General features: G+C 33.8%; 6 protein-coding genes across 6 annotated transcripts; 5 read left to right on the forward strand and 1 right to left on the reverse strand. All coding sequences in view use genetic code 12, as the record gives it.

The window, feature by feature from the left end:
• Positions 1-1,604: 1,604 nt before the first annotated feature.
• On the forward strand, positions 1,605-3,503 carry RJT21DRAFT_116034 (signal peptide peptidase-domain-containing protein; the record flags this gene model as incomplete). Its single annotated transcript, XM_064880389.1, has 1 exon — positions 1,605-3,503. One exon carries the CDS (start codon positions 1,605-1,607, stop codon positions 3,501-3,503), a length of 1,899 nt encoding a protein of 632 aa, XP_064736310.1.
• A 3,020-nt stretch (positions 3,504-6,523) lies between these two features.
• Positions 6,524-7,249, forward strand: RJT21DRAFT_116035 (uncharacterized protein; the record flags this gene model as incomplete). The annotated part of the gene is made up of 1 exon (XM_064880390.1): positions 6,524-7,249. The coding sequence occupies one exon, from the start codon at positions 6,524-6,526 to the stop codon at positions 7,247-7,249; it is 726 nt and encodes a 241-aa protein (XP_064736311.1).
• Positions 7,250-8,494: 1,245 nt separating this feature from the next.
• Positions 8,495-11,001, forward strand: SRP54 (RNA-binding signal recognition particle subunit). The gene has a single exon (XM_064884977.1). The coding sequence runs from the start codon at positions 8,789-8,791 to the stop codon at positions 10,499-10,501; it is 1,713 nt and encodes a 570-aa protein (XP_064736312.1). The 5' UTR covers positions 8,495-8,788; the 3' UTR covers positions 10,502-11,001.
• RJT21DRAFT_116037 (uncharacterized protein) lies at positions 10,590-11,324 on the reverse strand (the record flags this gene model as incomplete). The annotated part of the gene is made up of 1 exon (XM_064880391.1): positions 10,590-11,324. The coding sequence occupies one exon, from the start codon at positions 11,322-11,324 to the stop codon at positions 10,590-10,592; it is 735 nt and encodes a 244-aa protein (XP_064736313.1).
• Positions 11,002-12,613, forward strand: ERG27 (3-keto-steroid reductase). The gene has a single exon (XM_064884978.1). The coding sequence runs from the start codon at positions 11,502-11,504 to the stop codon at positions 12,540-12,542; it is 1,041 nt and encodes a 346-aa protein (XP_064736314.1). The 5' UTR covers positions 11,002-11,501; the 3' UTR covers positions 12,543-12,613.
• Positions 12,614-12,718: 105 nt separating this feature from the next.
• Positions 12,719-17,195, forward strand: RJT21DRAFT_122857 (uncharacterized protein). Its single transcript, XM_064882521.1, has one exon. The coding sequence runs from the start codon at positions 12,788-12,790 to the stop codon at positions 17,114-17,116; it is 4,329 nt and encodes a 1,442-aa protein (XP_064736315.1). The 5' UTR covers positions 12,719-12,787; the 3' UTR covers positions 17,117-17,195.
• Positions 17,196-17,222: the final 27 nt, after the last annotated feature.

Here is a 17,222-nt window from a genome sequence, read left to right on the forward strand (position 1 = left end):
TGTATAGCCGTAGTTCTATATTAATCGATTTGAATTGGTGAATGTATAAATCATGTTATAAATTTAAGTTTGTTCCATACATATAATAAATGCAGATTTTACAGGTTAAGTTTGTGGAGAGATTTTAGTCATGCGAGTTTACAGTTTAAAAATTGCAGTTTACTCCCCTCTTAACTAACACTTTAACTATGACAATCACAGGTCGTGCCCTATTCGCTATGATTCAGATGCTGGCTCTATACCCAACAATTAGCTACTCCGCATTATAATCATTCATTTTGAAAGATCAGTAGAAGTTAACGTTATCAATTCGAAATTCCAGTGATTTTAACTAAAAATTACTAAATCATTATCATTCGAAGGAGTGTTCCGCATAAGGTTATAGATGAAAGATCCCGGTTGGTAACTTCCGGAAATTCACGAAATAGACAAAAAAAAATAAAAAAAAATAGTATAAAAAAATTTAAATCATACGATAATAACAGACTCGAGTCAAGTGTCAAATCAGGTTCTGGAAAAGAAATTTAGTAAATCATGAGTTCAATGATTCATTGATGCATAACTGGGCCTCTCTCGTAAAATGACCGTGGTATAATACCCAAACGAATGGTTTAACAAGAAAGGGATCAATATAGATATGTCCTGATCAATTGTAGCGATTCTTACAATCATTGACCATATTTAATTAGACGAGTGGATAATAAGGTTTACTTGTCGAACCCCTTAGTAATTATAATTTTGAAGAAAGCTTCGAACCTATGATAAAGACAAAGGAAACAGTTAACTTTACAATAAAGTTTTTGCAATAATTGGCCCATTAGTAAATACCGCAAGTCAGTTAAGTAGATAGCAAGTTTCAATAATTAACCATAAAGATAATGACTCCGATAGTTAATTTTAGGTTATGATTTTTGTATTTGCAACCCAAGTTAAGTTTAAAAATAAAGACCTGAAATAATACTCTTATTGTGTATAATTATTTTGAGTGTAATTATTTTGATTAATTATTCGATGACTATCATCAATAATCACATCCAATGACTAAATTGCATGATTTAAGTTCCTGAATGTATGAAAAAGACGCGTCGAATGTAGTAACCATTCCATCCAATGGGAGGTTGTTTATGGAATTAAACTTGCGGAACAATTGTGAAAAGATGATTCGCTGGTCAATGATCAATTGCTCTGACGCTACAAGAATGTGGGTTTAGAGAACGCCCCTACACAATTGAGATCCACAGAGTTATCTACAGAGTTAACTATTGAGCCAATTAATCATACGGACAATTATCAATGGCACTGAAATGGAATGGAAACGCGAGGTGACCAATAGGAAAGCGCCTTCAAATCAAAACAATTGTCGTCATTGCGAGCCATCTGGGTGTTCGGCCACATGTTCTATCCATAGAAACTCTCAGCCAATCATGTCGCCGAATTAAAGGTACTTTCTGAATTCTTCCTAATTTGGCAGTAGCCAAAACGGGTGTGTACAGTCCTGCATACGTGTTCCCCAATATCAACCTTAACAAAATTCAACACTATATAATGAACAGGTTAGTGTCTAAAAGTCTATTGTATTGATTTAGATTTGAGTGAAAAGTATCATGGACTGGATCAGCCAAGTGGACGTGACGTCCGCTATTCAAAAAATCGAAGATTTTAATCTTACATCTGTATCTGAGTCAGTTCTAGGTGCTGGATCATCAATCATAATTAGTGGACTTAAATCAACAGGATTGCCATCTTCAATACTTACAGGGATTTGTATAATCGGAATATCTTTGATAATCATTGTCTTTGCTTCTTTATCTACTGTTTCAAAACCATATGTTGCTCTGGATGGTTATTTAGCTAAAAAATCTTGTGCCGATATCTATGATCCTACTGATGTGGATGAGAATAAGTATGTGATTACCAATCAATCACAATTGGATATGTTGCTCGATATAGAATTGGCTAAGATGAATGAAGCTTCATGGCTTCATGTTGTTTTTGTACCTATTACAGGAAGTATAACTCTCTTAGGACTTCAATATCTCCTCAAACATTATGATCATGATACCATCAACTATTATTTGGCAAAATATGTATTTATAATGGCTCCTGTTGTAAGTTATGGTAGTTTGAATCAAATATTGATTATTATACTCAGATATGTAACACATTGGAAGTTAATTGGGAAATCTACGGCTTTATTATTGACAAGATATAGAATTTGTCTAGTTAAGGATACAAATAATTATCCATTAGGATACCTTGAAGATCTTGTTGTACCAGATAATACAGATGTTGATGATTACTTTTATCGTGAGAAATTATCTGTTTTGGTGCCATCTTCGATATTAGTTCGTACTCCAGGCCCTAAAAATAAGTCTGGATTTAGAAGTACCGCCTCCACCAACAAGAATTGGATTTTTGATCTTCGTATACTTGTAGTTTTGCCATTGACAGTGGCTACTACGTGGTTATTTTATAAGTTTCAAAACAATTGGATCATCAGTAATGTTATTGCTGGGTTGTTTGCTGTTTATGGACTCAAATCTTTATCAGTAGTCCTTGGTTCGAGATTCACTCATGTCGTCGTATTATTATCATTGTTATTTATTTATGACGTATATTTTGTATTTTATTCAACAGCCATGGTCACAGTTGCAACTTCTATATCAATTCCAATAAAGATTCTTATACCTAGTTTTGAAGATGGAGTTGAGAGATTTTCCATCTTGGGGTTAGGAGATATAGTTGTTCCAGGGATTTTAATTACGCTTGCTCTTCGTTTTGATGTATTTAATCATTATGAAGCTACTAATGATTCTTTCCATCATTTACGTCCGATTGCCAGACCTTATTTCTATGTAACTTTAGTTTGTTATGTACTTGGATTGGTGATTACTTTGGGTGTTTTACTGATCTTTAAAACTGGTCAACCTGCCTTGCTTTATATTGTTCCAAGTGTTTTAGGTGGACTTTTTGGATTGGCTTATTGGAAAGGTGACATTGAAAAAGTGTTAGCCTTTAAGGATGCTATAGAGCCCTTTAAGATTGACAAGAAGGGTGCTGAAGAAAAGGGTGTTGAACAAGATGAAGAAGACGAAGAAGAAGACGAAGATTTTGAAATTGATAGTGAAGAGGAAGAGGAAGAATACGAATTTGATAATTGGATTGATAACGTAGAGTATAAAAGATACATGCAAGAAGATTATGATAGTGCTGATCAAACTGAATTAGATGAGTATAAACTGAGGGTAGTTAGTTATGTCGGAATGAATACTGATGATTATGATGAATGGGATGACAGTGAGGCTGACGATACATTTGTTATCGGTGATGAAGATGAAGAAGAGGAAGATGATGACGACGATGATGATGATGATGATGATGACGAAGCCGAAAACGAAGAAGATACTACAGCAAATTATAGTGATCATGCAGATTCCGTGTTTGAAGAATTAGAGCTCATTAGAGAAGATATTAGGAGATCACCAAAAGAGTGGTATCAATAGAATATTCCGGATCGGACAAACTGTGGAAGCATACATAGAATCTAAATAGTCGGAAAATTGCCCTAAAAATGTAAACAAATATTTAAAAATTTCCTACCACTTGAAATTGCATAACTGAAATTTTCGACATATATCCATTGTTAGTATTGTATTTGTTTACAAAAACTACATACTATTTAGCTGCGATAATAACTGTGTTAGAATAGATAGAAAATGGATAAATAGATAAATAGTAAAGAAAGAAGACGCGAATTCATAACAATACGTACAGGTATGAAATAATAGAATAATTTAGAATGTTCTATGGACATAATCTTCAGCCCTTGTCAATTTTCTTATCTATATAAAAACCTTTCCAACCAGGATTGTAATTATCACAACAAACAAATATTGTAGACGAAAGTGTCATACGACAACATATGTTATTAGATTGTCGTAAAACAATACCAATGTAGCCTGTAGATAACAGGACAATAATATGTAAACATAGATAGTAAATAAACAAACTAAGCCTAGAGATAGAGATATGTTATCTTTTTTGTATATATCTACAAGATAGGGGTTAATGGTCAGACCGTGTATAATTAGTTCGGTGCTTACAATTTTCCGATATCACAGGTCTGCATAACTAACCTTAATCTGGCTGGTATAACCACACAATGGAACTCATCTTCCACAACACTTCCAATACTCCTCCCAGTGCATCCACAAAAGCGATTATTATAGTGATGGGCCAGTTTATTAAAAGGCATTTTATATTTTGTGTCCTGCATACACCCCCAATAATAAATTAAATTAATAATTAGAAATTAATTTTAAATTAATTCTAATTTGTTTCGAGCGGAGGTGATGACCTTGTATGTAGTAGTTCTCATATACGTTCATGATATGAGGCTCAGCTATTAAATCTTTAATTACTTATTTGCAGATACTCGTGGCACATACAGGATATCTAATGTTGCATTTTGTAATTATTATGATGTATTTTTAGTTAATTAACCTATCACGTGACTCGGACATCAATAATAACCAGCCTGTAGATATGATTACCAATAGCAAGTTGATGTTTGCAACAATGAGCAGTAATCTATCTGTTTACTTTGTCAAATAGCAATCGTCCGAGAATTGCATTTCAATTACGGTAGCTTATACGGTCAGTTTCGAATAATGGGAGGCAACATTTGCTTTTTCCTTATTGGGAAGCTTTTGCGCTTTTTTTACAATACGACGGAGAAGACAACACAACAGAACAATATTGAGAATTTCAAACACCGTCATCCTGGTGTTTTTACCCGAACGTACATAACTACAGCAATAGTTTTTGTTGATATATGAAAGATAAGTAGATATGAGCTACATTGTTCTTGTGGTGTTCGTGATAGTGAATACGTGTGGTGTTCATGCTAGATAAGCTATGAATTTGCATGACTTGTTTGCTACATATCGTCCTAGACACTTACTAGTGTCCTGTCGTTAGTATTGAGTACATTTAGAATTCAACATTCATCTGGTTGCGCAATCTATAGCTAATTCAATAAATTAATTCAATAATTTTTTTTGAAATTAGCTGAAATTAATTGAGCGACGAAAAAAAAAAAGAAATTAGATTTTAATTTTAATTCCAATTTAATTTTTTATTAAATTAATCTTATTAATTTTGGATCACTTAACTATACGGCATTTACTTAATTTAGAAATTACTCTCCTATTTTTTTTTTGTATTAGTAGAAATAGTAGCAGAATATAGATTAGAGTGATGAGTATTGAGTGTGTAAATTACGAGTATCGGGAAGAAAAGGAGGTTGCGTGGAACATGGTGATCAAAAGCTTGCTATAAACATCAACATATGGCTTTAACTACAGTAGCGGATCTATCCCACACCAGCCGGGAAATGGTTCCCTATACTTGATTATATAAACCAACACACAACAAAAAAAAACAATAGCTGCAATTGAAGATCAGTCTAGAAAAGAAATAAAAACAAGAATTACTGTACCCCTTTTTTTTTATGAATGGGCATACTCCTTCCCTTTGTAGATATTAAGTATCCACAAATGAAAGAATTAATGAGTGTGTTTCGTTCTTTTGGGTCATTTTTCTATTCTTGTATTTCCATTACTATTCAATTAATTCTTCGGAATAATTAGACGATTAAGACTCTATACTCCACTTCCCCCTCATTCACTCACACACTCTTGACTTTGCTCACTAATTGGTTGGCTACTCATTAATCATTCATTGTTAGAAATGATACTTGTTAATTTGTTGATTAATAATATATGAAATGAAATTATGTTACCATGAAATTCATAACTATGGTGGTAAATTATATGTACGTATGTATGTATGTTTTCTGTACATGAAAGAGATATTGATCTTTTTTGAATTGTAATTCAGCCGATGACTTCCCAGTATAGTTTATTAGGTGGACGTGTACCTGTACTGGAGTGGCTCATCATCATCTGAGTGACCAATTTTTGCGTTTTTTTGCTATCTCCCACTACATCTTCTCAGTAATTTCTTGTAATCTTATTTCCACTACTACTTTGCTTTAGTGGTTCCATTCATTCTTTTGTTGCGATTATTATTACATATTTTTATTATTATTAATTTTATCAATTTTTATTCTTGTTTATTTTCACCCACAGTTTAACAAATAATATTAATTAATTTATTTATTATTTATTATTATTATATATACGTAATTATATCCCATTTGTTGGACCTTCAACTATTTTACTTCACACACCTGTTTTATCTGTTCTACTTATTTCTACCTTACAATCCTATTCATTTGTTGGATATTTTATTTGTTTGTTATTTATTTATATATTTGTATGGCCCTAATAAATTAGAAAGCGGAGTTCATTTTTCTTACAACCATACCACTTTGCACCAGCCGATAAATTATATATACGTATCAATTTAAACTGGAAAAGTTTTATATGAATTAGCACTATCTATTCCCTTATATCAATACATATTCATTTCATTTCATTTTAATTCATTTCATTTCAACATGAAAAGGTCGAGCTCGGATTCTATAACCATTTATTCTCATCCTTCTACCAATAATTCATCCAATACAACTGCATCAGCTCATAATAATAACGCCAGCATTAACAATAATACTGATTCAAGTAATGGTAAATCACTAAAGCGTGTTAAATTAGAACGTGAAATATTCTCCACATCTATAAAAGATATAGAAATGATGTTCAGTCCTGTTAATATAATAGATCACAATCATCATCAATTTCTTAACCCTTATAAATTCAATAGACCAATCCAACAAAAAGATAAACTTGTACCTAGTAATAACATGATAATACCTCAGTATAATAATAAATCGGCCAACCATCATCATTCCAAACTCTCGGATTTGAAATACGATTGTATAAATCTTTCCCTCTTATCATCCATCAGTTCGGCATCTATCTCAGACAATGAAGACGATTTCGAAGATGATGATGAAGATGATGAAGAAATTGAAGAAGAATCGTTTGAGGATGACGATGACGACCATAAATTCCTCAATGATAATTCATTACTGACACCTATTCTTCCATCACAAACCAATAAACCTACCATGATGTCTTTACTTTTCCCACCTCGTCATTTGTATGACTACGACTATGACAATGAAATCGACGTCAATTATGGATTAATGGATATGGTGAAGAAGAATAAGTACAATCTCCAACATGATTTAAATCGGATAGATGAGTTGGTGATGAACCATTAAATTAATTTGTTCAGTTCCTATTTATTAATTCTTAATAATTAATTTCCACTATTTATTTATTCATTCCTTTTTATTTATTCATTAATTCGGTTTCATAATGACTTGCTTATTTATTACTCATTTACTTCTCTACAATTATTTATTCATTGCTACTTCATTTCTACATTCATGGTTTAAAATATTTCATTAGTTCTAAAAAGGATTCCCAAGTTTCAAAATGTATATTTATATGGTTATCTTTAGGAACTTTCCATAGCAAGATTCAGTTAATCCACAGGTTTGGAAATTACAGAATTTAGTTTATGGTAAGTTGACGTTTATACATATGTACATTATATAGATTTTATTCAAATGTATATTCGTTTATTCGTTTACGTATATGATTTGCTGTTCAAATTTGCAATAAAATAGGAGACGTATGATAATTTTTGCAAGCAATTAATCCGCGTGACGGTACACGTGACTTTTAGCCACTCACCCACCCACTCGTATATTTTGTCGGAACGCTATGAGTTTTCGTTTTCGGATACTGAAACATTAACCAGCTAATCTTAACTAAACCAACACATTTAAACTAATATTATCTATGCGTTTACGGTATCCACGGATAGTGGCAATTCCTATTATGGCATGAATGACTTTGATAATATATTAATATCTAGAACGTTTCCCCACCATTCTTGTTGACTCGTGTTGACAAATAGATTAAAAAAGAAATTAATATTAGGGTTCGGGAAATATACTATCAATCCCTACGATATGTTTTGTTACCGTATAGAACTGACCCTTGACATATACGTATATGTAATCAGTTGATTTCGGAGGGCTTATAGATTTATCGCTATATGTTTCCTTTTTCGCAGCTGGGGGGATCTTCCCGCATACAGGATAGATCCTTTCCAAATTTTATCTTTAATAACCTCTATAAACTAAATTTAGTGTATGATTAGATAAGGCTATGCCTATTAACTCTGTTTGTTGTTATAAAATTTTTGAGCTATATTAGGATGTGTAAAAATATTTTGAGTAAATAATTGAATTGCCGTTACAGTTTTAGAGAAGATTTTCGCCAAATATGGCAATAATATGCAAAAGTGTATAAAAGTAAAGAAGAGAATAATTGCAACAAATGGTAGTAGTTATAAAAATGTATCTATTAAAGTTATATTTAGCAGTAATTTCGTAAATGTATTGATGTATTTAGTAACTTATACCAAATAAAATGTATTAGCGCAATTGAACACTGTACGATATACTAGTATAGTGTATTTGTGAAAAATTAGTACATTATATTCATTCAAATGTGTTAATTCTACTAATACAATACTTCTAATTAACTATCTTATATACTTTCAATAGTTATACAACTAACAGTCTACTTCTACTTCTACCTGGTCTTCCTCATGACACAAGTCACGCGACACGGATAAGATTTTTTTTCTCGAATCAACATCTTTTTCAGACAAAAAATTCACCATGAAAGAGTAAAGTCTGATCAGCCTAATTGACCATCAATAACTCCGACAAAAAGCAATAACAATGGTGTTAGCAGATTTAGGGTCTCGACTCAGAGGCGCACTTTCGTCAGTGGAGTCAGGGAGTGATGATGAAATCAATCAAATGATTAAAGACATTTGTTCTGCACTTTTAGAAGCCGATGTGAATATTAAGTTAGTAGTAAGATTAAGAGATAATATTAAGAATAAGATTAAACTGGAAATCACAGCACATGATAATACCATGAATAAACGAAAGAAACTTCAAAAAATCATTTATGATGAACTTTGTGGACTTGTAGATTCTCATGAAGAACCACCTAAACCAAAGAAATTATCAGCTCAAAAGAAATCTGCATCAACTCAAACTGTAACTAAAACAATTAATGGGAAGAAAGTTAAAGTTAAACAGAATTCAGGACCATCTAATATATCTTCATATGTTATTATGTTTGTAGGTTTACAAGGGTCTGGTAAAACAACATCATGTACTAAACTTGCTGTTTATTATAAGAAAAGAGGTTATAAAGTAGGTTTAGTATGTGCTGATACTTTTAGAGCTGGTGCCTTTGATCAATTAAAACAAAATGCTATAAAAGCATCTATTCCATATTATGGATCTTATTTAGAACAAGATCCAGTGAAGATTGCTCATGAAGGGGTAGAGAAATTTAAAGATGAAAAATTCGATATTATTATTGTTGATACTTCAGGTAGACATAGACAAGAACAACAATTATTTGATGAAATGGTTCAAATTAGTGAAATGGTAACTCCTGATCAAACCATTATGGTTATGGATGGATCTATTGGTCAAGCTGCTGAATCTCAAGCTAAAGCCTTTAAAGATTCCGCAAATTTTGGATCAATTATTTTAACAAAAATGGATGGACATGCAAAAGGTGGTGGTGCTATATCAGCCGTTGCAGCAACTAAAACTCCAATTATATTTATGGGTACTGGAGAACATATAAATGATTTTGAACCATTTAAACCATCAACATTTATATCTAAATTATTAGGTATTGGAGATTTACAAGGATTAATTGAACAAGTTCAATCCTTAAATTTACAAAATGATGAAAATCATAAAAAGACTTTGGAAAATATTAAAGAAGGAAAATTTACGCTACGTGATTTCCAAAATCAATTAAATAACTTTATGAAAATGGGTCCATTAACAAATATTGCATCTATGATTCCTGGAATGCTGAATATTATGAGTCAAGTTGGTGAAGAAGAGACTTCAGAAAAGATTAAGAATATGATTTTTATTATGGATTCTATGACTACTGAAGAATTAGAATCAGATGGAAGATTATTTGTTGATCAACCTTCAAGAATCATTAGAGTTGCAAAGGGTTCAGGATGTCCAGCAGTTGAAATTGAAATGGTATTACAACAACATAGAATGATGTCTACAATGGCCAAATCTGCTGCAGCTGCTAATCCAGATGGAGTACCTGGAGGAGCTGGAGGTAATCCAATGGCAAGAATGATGCAACAAGCACAATCTAATCCAAACTTTATGCAACAAGCTATGAGTATGTTAGGAGGAGCAGGAGGAGCAGCAGGACCAGGAGGACCAGGAGGATTACCAAATATGGCATCACTTATGAATAATCCAGGAATGATGCAACAAGCTCAACAAATGATGAGACAAAATCCTCAAATGATGCAACAAGCTCAACAAATGATGCAAAATCCTGGTATGATGCAAAAATTGATGAGTCAATTCGGAGGTATGGGCATGTAAACGATTAACGATTTTATTCTATATATCCATTATATAACCAAATTAATACAATTTAAATATAAATACATTCTTTATAATACATAATTAATTACCTATAAAAATCTGGTCTTGAAGTATTCATACCATATTCACTTAAGGCACTACTTAAATCTTCCATAGTTAATACGATTTTACCTTGTTGATTTCCTGCATTTGAATGACTTGTAGGTTGCAGTTGTTCATTACCACTACCACCTTCAACTCCTCCATCTGCTGCAATAGTTCCTCCTCCTGTACTTGAACCAGTTATCAGTTGTTGATTAGCATATTGTTGACCTTGTAAAAGTTGTTTAGCTCGAACTTGAGGATTAGAACTATTATATACAGCAGAAGAGTTTCGAATTCGACTATATTCATAAGCATCTTGAGTTATATCACTAACAAACTTTTGAGTAGCTAATGCCAACAATCGTTTAATTTTAATATTGGACGTTTCAAATCCATTCTTAGCAAGATAATAGTCGGTGATTACGTCGGGGATTATGGGTTGAAATTCATCATCCATCAAATCAAGTACTTTCTTAAGTGTCATATCCTTTCTGGTCAATTCCGGTAAGTCTGGAATTAAAGGTGCACTAGTGGCTGTTGTTGTGGTGGTTGTGGTGTTGCTGTTGCTGGTGGTGGTGGAATTAGAGGTATTGGTTGTAGATGTCTTATTCTTACTAGAGGTACCATTCTTTACAGGAGGTCCTGATGTGATATGTTCATCAACATCATTAAACTCATCATCAATCTCCTCGTCGATGGCCCCTAAGCCTGCAGATCCTTCTGTGGGTTCACTCATTGTATGATATGATGTTCTTAAGTATTACCAGTAACTTTTTATAGTAGTAGATAGTTTTTTGTTGATAGATTATTTTTTTTCCTGGTACGACTATACGACAAACAGACAAACAGACAACGACTTAACTTTAAATAAACAAAACAATACTGGAGAGTAACTAGAAGAAATTTAAGTAGTATGTCACTAATTAAGGAGGCTACTGTGGCAGTAATTACTGGTACAACATCTAATTTAGGAATAAATATCGCCTATCGTTTATTAGAGGAAGTTCCTCATGATAAGAATCTCACTTTAGTAGTAACTTCAAGAACATTACCAAAAGTTAAAGAAGTTATTAGTACTATAAAACAATATGCTGATGAGAAATTAGAAAAGAAGAGAACCGGAGATTTGGAATTTGATTATCTTTTAGTAGATTTTACTGATATGGTATCAGTTCTTTCTGCTTATTATGATTTGAATAAACGTTATAAACATATAGATTATTTGTTTATCAATGCAGCTCAAGGAGTTTATGAGGGAATTGATTGGTTAGGAGCTGTGAAGGAAATATTAGTAAATCCAGTAGAAGGTGTGACCAATCCTACCTATAAGATTCAAAAAGTAGGAGTTAAATCAAAGGATGGTTTAGGACTTGTATTTCAAGCCAATGTATTTGGACCTTATTATCTCATTCATAAAATTAGTCATTTATTAAGTAATGGAGGTAAAATTGTATGGATCTCATCTATAATGTCAGGACCTAAATACTTATCATTTAATGATCTTCAATTACTTCAATCTCCTGCTTCATATGAAGGATCAAAGAGATTAGTTGATTTAATGCATTTTGGAACTTACAAGAAATTGAATAACCAAGGAATATTTCAATATATAGTACATCCCGGGATTTTCACTAGTTTTTCATTCTTTCAATATTTGAATATCTTAACTTATTATGGTATGTTGTTTCTATTCTATGTAGCTAGATGGGTAGGATCTCCATACCATAATATTTCAGGATATATAGCTGCAAATGCACCTATAAGAGCAGCAATTGATGGATTAAGTCAACTGGTTAAAATTGGATCTACCAGTGATAAGTGGGGAAAGGAAGGTTTAGAATATAAGGAGATTGATATCACTGGTAGTGAAGATGTAGCAGCCTATTTAGATAATCTATGTAAAGAGTGGGATGATAAGTTAAAGGATCAGATCGTCGATACTCGTCAGCCATAGAACAGTACCCATGTATATAGCCTGGCTTAAGTAAAAAATAAAATAAAAGTAATTGCGTTTTCAGTAGTGACGTTAACTTTGCAGTAACTGACCGTAATTGACTACATAAGGAACTGCGCGATATCAAAGCCGCAAAGCCGCAAACTACAAACTACAACCATAACTACAACCACAAACTACTAAGTACTAAATAACTATACACTAACACAATTGCCAATTGCCATTTGCCCCTATAGCACAGTACGATGACCGATCCCAATGACTCGGTGACATTCGGAAATTCGCTTCTGCTCCGAGTGGACGGCGCCATTGGGGCCATGTCATTGTCTCCCAACGGTAGAGATGCCGTTCTTGCTGGTAGAAGAGGATTATTCATTATTGATCTTGATGATCCCTTTACAACTCCTAGATGGTTACACCATATAACGTCTTGGGAAGTGGCTGATGTTCAATGGTCACCTCACCACTTCTCTAAGCCGTCATGGTGTATATCCACATCCAATCAAAAGGCATTACTTTGGGATTTATCTCGTCCCTCTAATAATGCCATTATATCTGTTCTTCATAATCATTCTCGAGCTATAACAGATATAAATTTCCATCCATCTGATCCCGAGATCTTGGCTACATGTTCTATTGATACATTTATATTATCATGGGATATGAGAGCTCCTCGGAAACCAGTAGCTCAATGGGCTGAATGGAGAGCAGGTGCAACTCAAGTTAAATGGAATCATGAGAATCCTTATGAAATAGCTTCAAGTCATGATAATAGCTTTTATATATGGGATTCTCGAAATGGAGCATTACCAGTAGTTAAAGTTCATAAAGCTCATGCTGGAAAAATCAATGGATTAGATTTTAGTAATGGATCATCAAATATCATTACTTGTTCGAATGATAATACTGTAAAATTTTGGGATTTACTGACTAATGATGCTGTCCAATTCTCCCACAATTATAATTATTTTAATAGTAAAGATACTGATGATTCAGGACTTAATCCTGCGGTAGTTATTGAAACAGATTTCCCTATTGCCAGAGCTCGAGCCTTACCATTTGGGAAGGATAAAGCTTGTGGAATAATGCCTCTTAGAGGTGGACAAGATGCTATTCATATAGTTAATTATGATACAGAATATAGTGAAGCTCGAACTAGCAATGAATCGCAAATCATTAAACTTGATTCTAATTACTTATTCAAAGGTCATAATGGTCCTATGAAGGATTTCCTTTGGAGAACCAAACATGATAATTATGAGGGATTTGAATCTAAAAACAAATGGAAGGAGTTCCAATTGGTCACATGGTCTCTGGCGGATTATGACTTGAAGTTATGGCCTCATGATGAAGAATTATATAAGCAAGTCAATTATAATCCATCATATCATCGATTCCTTGATGCGTTTAAAGGAGGAGATGGAGATGAAGATTCTGATACAAATTCCAATTCCAACAGTACTCGACCTCAATCGCCTTCAACCACTGAAGGATATGATTATCAAACATATATTGTAGAACCCGAAGTCTCTATAGAAGATTTAAAAAGAAGAAATAACGGAGATTTATTATCATCTCTAACATCATATCAAATCTATGAAAAGTATCAGAAACAATTGACTTCGACCAATCAGGACTTATTCAATCAACTTAATCATCTTGATTGGATTTCTGGGGTTAGAATGGGTCGTGCCAGTCATGGTAAAGATGATAATAATGAAGTAGTCGATGGTCCATCCAATTTAGGTGAAGAAGTTAGTATTGTAGGGCATAAGTTTCCTAAGGTTCGATTCGAACGGATCTCGGTATCTACGGGAGATTTGGTTCTTAGTTTACGAGGTCCTATCCCGGTGATAGAGATGCCTGAAGACGAGAGGAGTGAAGACGGTGATGAGACAACGACGTCCACTATGCTTAATAATAATACTACTACTGCTACTACTGCTACTAGTAATAGTAATAGTAATAGTAATACTACTACTGCTGCCAATAGTACTCCTAACACCACTACTAACAATACCACATCCAATATTACTGGTACCACCACTACCATCAATACCTCAGCAACTGCTACAGCCACCGCCACTGCCACTACCACCACATCCGATGAGTCTGTAGAAGTGTTGGTATTCATACGACTCCGCATAAAGTTCCCTAAGGATTATCCGTTTCTCGAAGAAATCACCACCACTACATCCAATGCTAAGAAACTTGCCAAACTTCACAAACTCAATCTGGTGAAATTCGAAATCGAAGAGACTCATGAATTGACGGCTTCTATACGAGATGAAATGCTTATGAACTTAATGGAAATCGCTACTTTCTATACCAATAAACATAAGCGATTCTGCCTAGAACCATGTTTAAGATATCTTATGGGAGATAAGATCGACTTAACCGATGATGTTATGAGACAATCGGATAGTAATGAAGAGTTGGGAGAAGGAGGAGAGTTCATACAAGAAGTTGGAACAGAAGGCTGGGCGGATGATTTAATTAATCAACAACCAGGGTATCATAATGAGTATGAATCATCTGCAGAGGAGGATAATGATGGATATAATGATCTTATAGTTAATAATGATGAGTTATTACGAAGTATTGATTCGGTCAATAAGATTAATCCGTCGGGAGAAGGAGATGGAGGTGAAGTAGACCAAAAACTGCCAGTATTTGATTCTACCCCTATCCCTAAGGGTTGTGGAGCAGTATGGTCACCTACTGGTCAATTAGTATGTTTCTTTATACCCAAGGAGACTGTAGAAGATGAGGATGTAGCACAACGGAAGTTTAATATCTTTAAGTTTACCGATGGAGGATTCAGTCTCAACACTCATCACCATCACCATCATCATCAAATAGTTAGTAGTGATTCCGAATCGGAACATGATGATTATGTTAGTGATCCCGAATCTCATCAATCACACAGTGAACCAGCCGATTATGATGATGATATCCGATCGGTAACTTCATCATCATCCGATGATAGTTTTACTAATGACTGGAATGAACTTCTAGATTCCGATGCTCCGGCTAGAACCAGAGTTCCAGGAATGTTTGTAGGCTTAGGCAATCGATATATGAATCAAGATAATCCGAAATCAGGTTCATTTAATCGATTTGCAAGTCATGGAGGAGGCACAATTCTGAACTATAAGTCATCTTTAAGAGACGACACTAAACGTCGTAGAGATAAGAAAATCAAAAATGTCGTAGGAATCTTTGACTTTCGACATTTATTACCGGATAAATATGAATTGGCGTGTGAATATCGAGTGCTTGGAGATTCTCCGGAAAATTTGGCTCGATATAATAGTCAAGTAGCATTAAAGTATGGCCTTGGAGAGATCAGTGATGTCTGGAAAATCCTTGAAGTTATACTTATAAAAACCATTCAACCATTAGAATTATCATTATCTCCTAATGCTAATCTTAAAGGGTTGAATGAATTTATACTGTCTGGATCGAAATATGGACCTTTCTATTGGGGGTCACACCCGTTTGGAGCTTCTTGGCTTATACGAGAGATCTTTAAGTATTTTGAATATAAGGGTAACATTCAAATGCTTACTATGATGTCATGTATATTGTATGAGAATCCGGCCAATTTCTTAGCTCATCAAGAGCTGTGGTTAAATGTACCTATTCATACTCCTTATAAGGCCATGCCTCCACCTCCATCTATAGTGGCAGTTCGAAACTTTAATGAGGGAAGTTTATTATCGGGTAGTAATAATTTAAATAGTCCTGATGATATCACTTTCCCCCCATCCATGAGTCATCGAAATTCTTATTCCAATAATCTGGTTATATCTCCGGATCCCGATTATGCTAAGAAGAATATTCCTCTGTCATCTTATACTGATACTTCTAGTTATTTCGATCGAGTTAAACGTCCTTCGGGGCCTAAACCACGAACGCTTAGTCATTTAGAGTCTAAAAGGACTCCTAGACCCTTAAGTAAACGGACTTCAAAAGTCTTGAATAATACTAAAAATCGCAAGTATGGTAATGGAGCCCAGACTGGAGCTGCTCCACCATTAGCTCCTCAAGTCAATATAGATTTCTATAATGTACCTGAATTAGACTTATTTGAAGATATGTTTACTGTACCATTACTTCTGTGTCAGGATGAACAGAAAATTAATAGTTATCGTCAACAATATGCCGATATGTTATATATATGGGGACTCCCCATTAATCGAATTAAGATCTTAAAGTTTAATCATCCTCCTACGACTTTAGCAGTGTCTAAACGAGTTAATGAACAAAGCGTTCATGGGTGTAAATTTGGACTTCGATATAAAGTGCGTCAACATCATGATCAAGAGTTTCATCAAGCCATTACTCCTATTGGTTCTGCGCGATCGAATGCTTGGAATACTTCCCGTCGAAATGTTATAAAGTATTGTAATTATTGTAATCTTATAGTATCTAATAATTTAGTGGTGTGTACTAATTGTGAGCATATTGTTCATACTGAGTGTGCGTCACAGTGGTGGGCTGATGGACAGGAGGATGAGTGTCCTAGTGGATGTGGATGTAAGTGTCTTGAATATGTGAGTATAGTGTAGATGTAATATAATGTAACTATAACTGTAAGTGTACTGAGTGTAATACTATGTATGTAGATTGACTATAAGTGCTGTAACTACTGTAAGTATGACTACTGTAACTACT

This window comes from Scheffersomyces amazonensis, assembly GCF_036850825.1.
Source record: "Scheffersomyces amazonensis strain UFMG-HMD-26.3 chromosome Unknown RJT21scaffold_7, whole genome shotgun sequence".
Lineage (NCBI taxonomy): Eukaryota > Fungi > Ascomycota > Pichiomycetes > Serinales > Debaryomycetaceae > Scheffersomyces > Scheffersomyces amazonensis.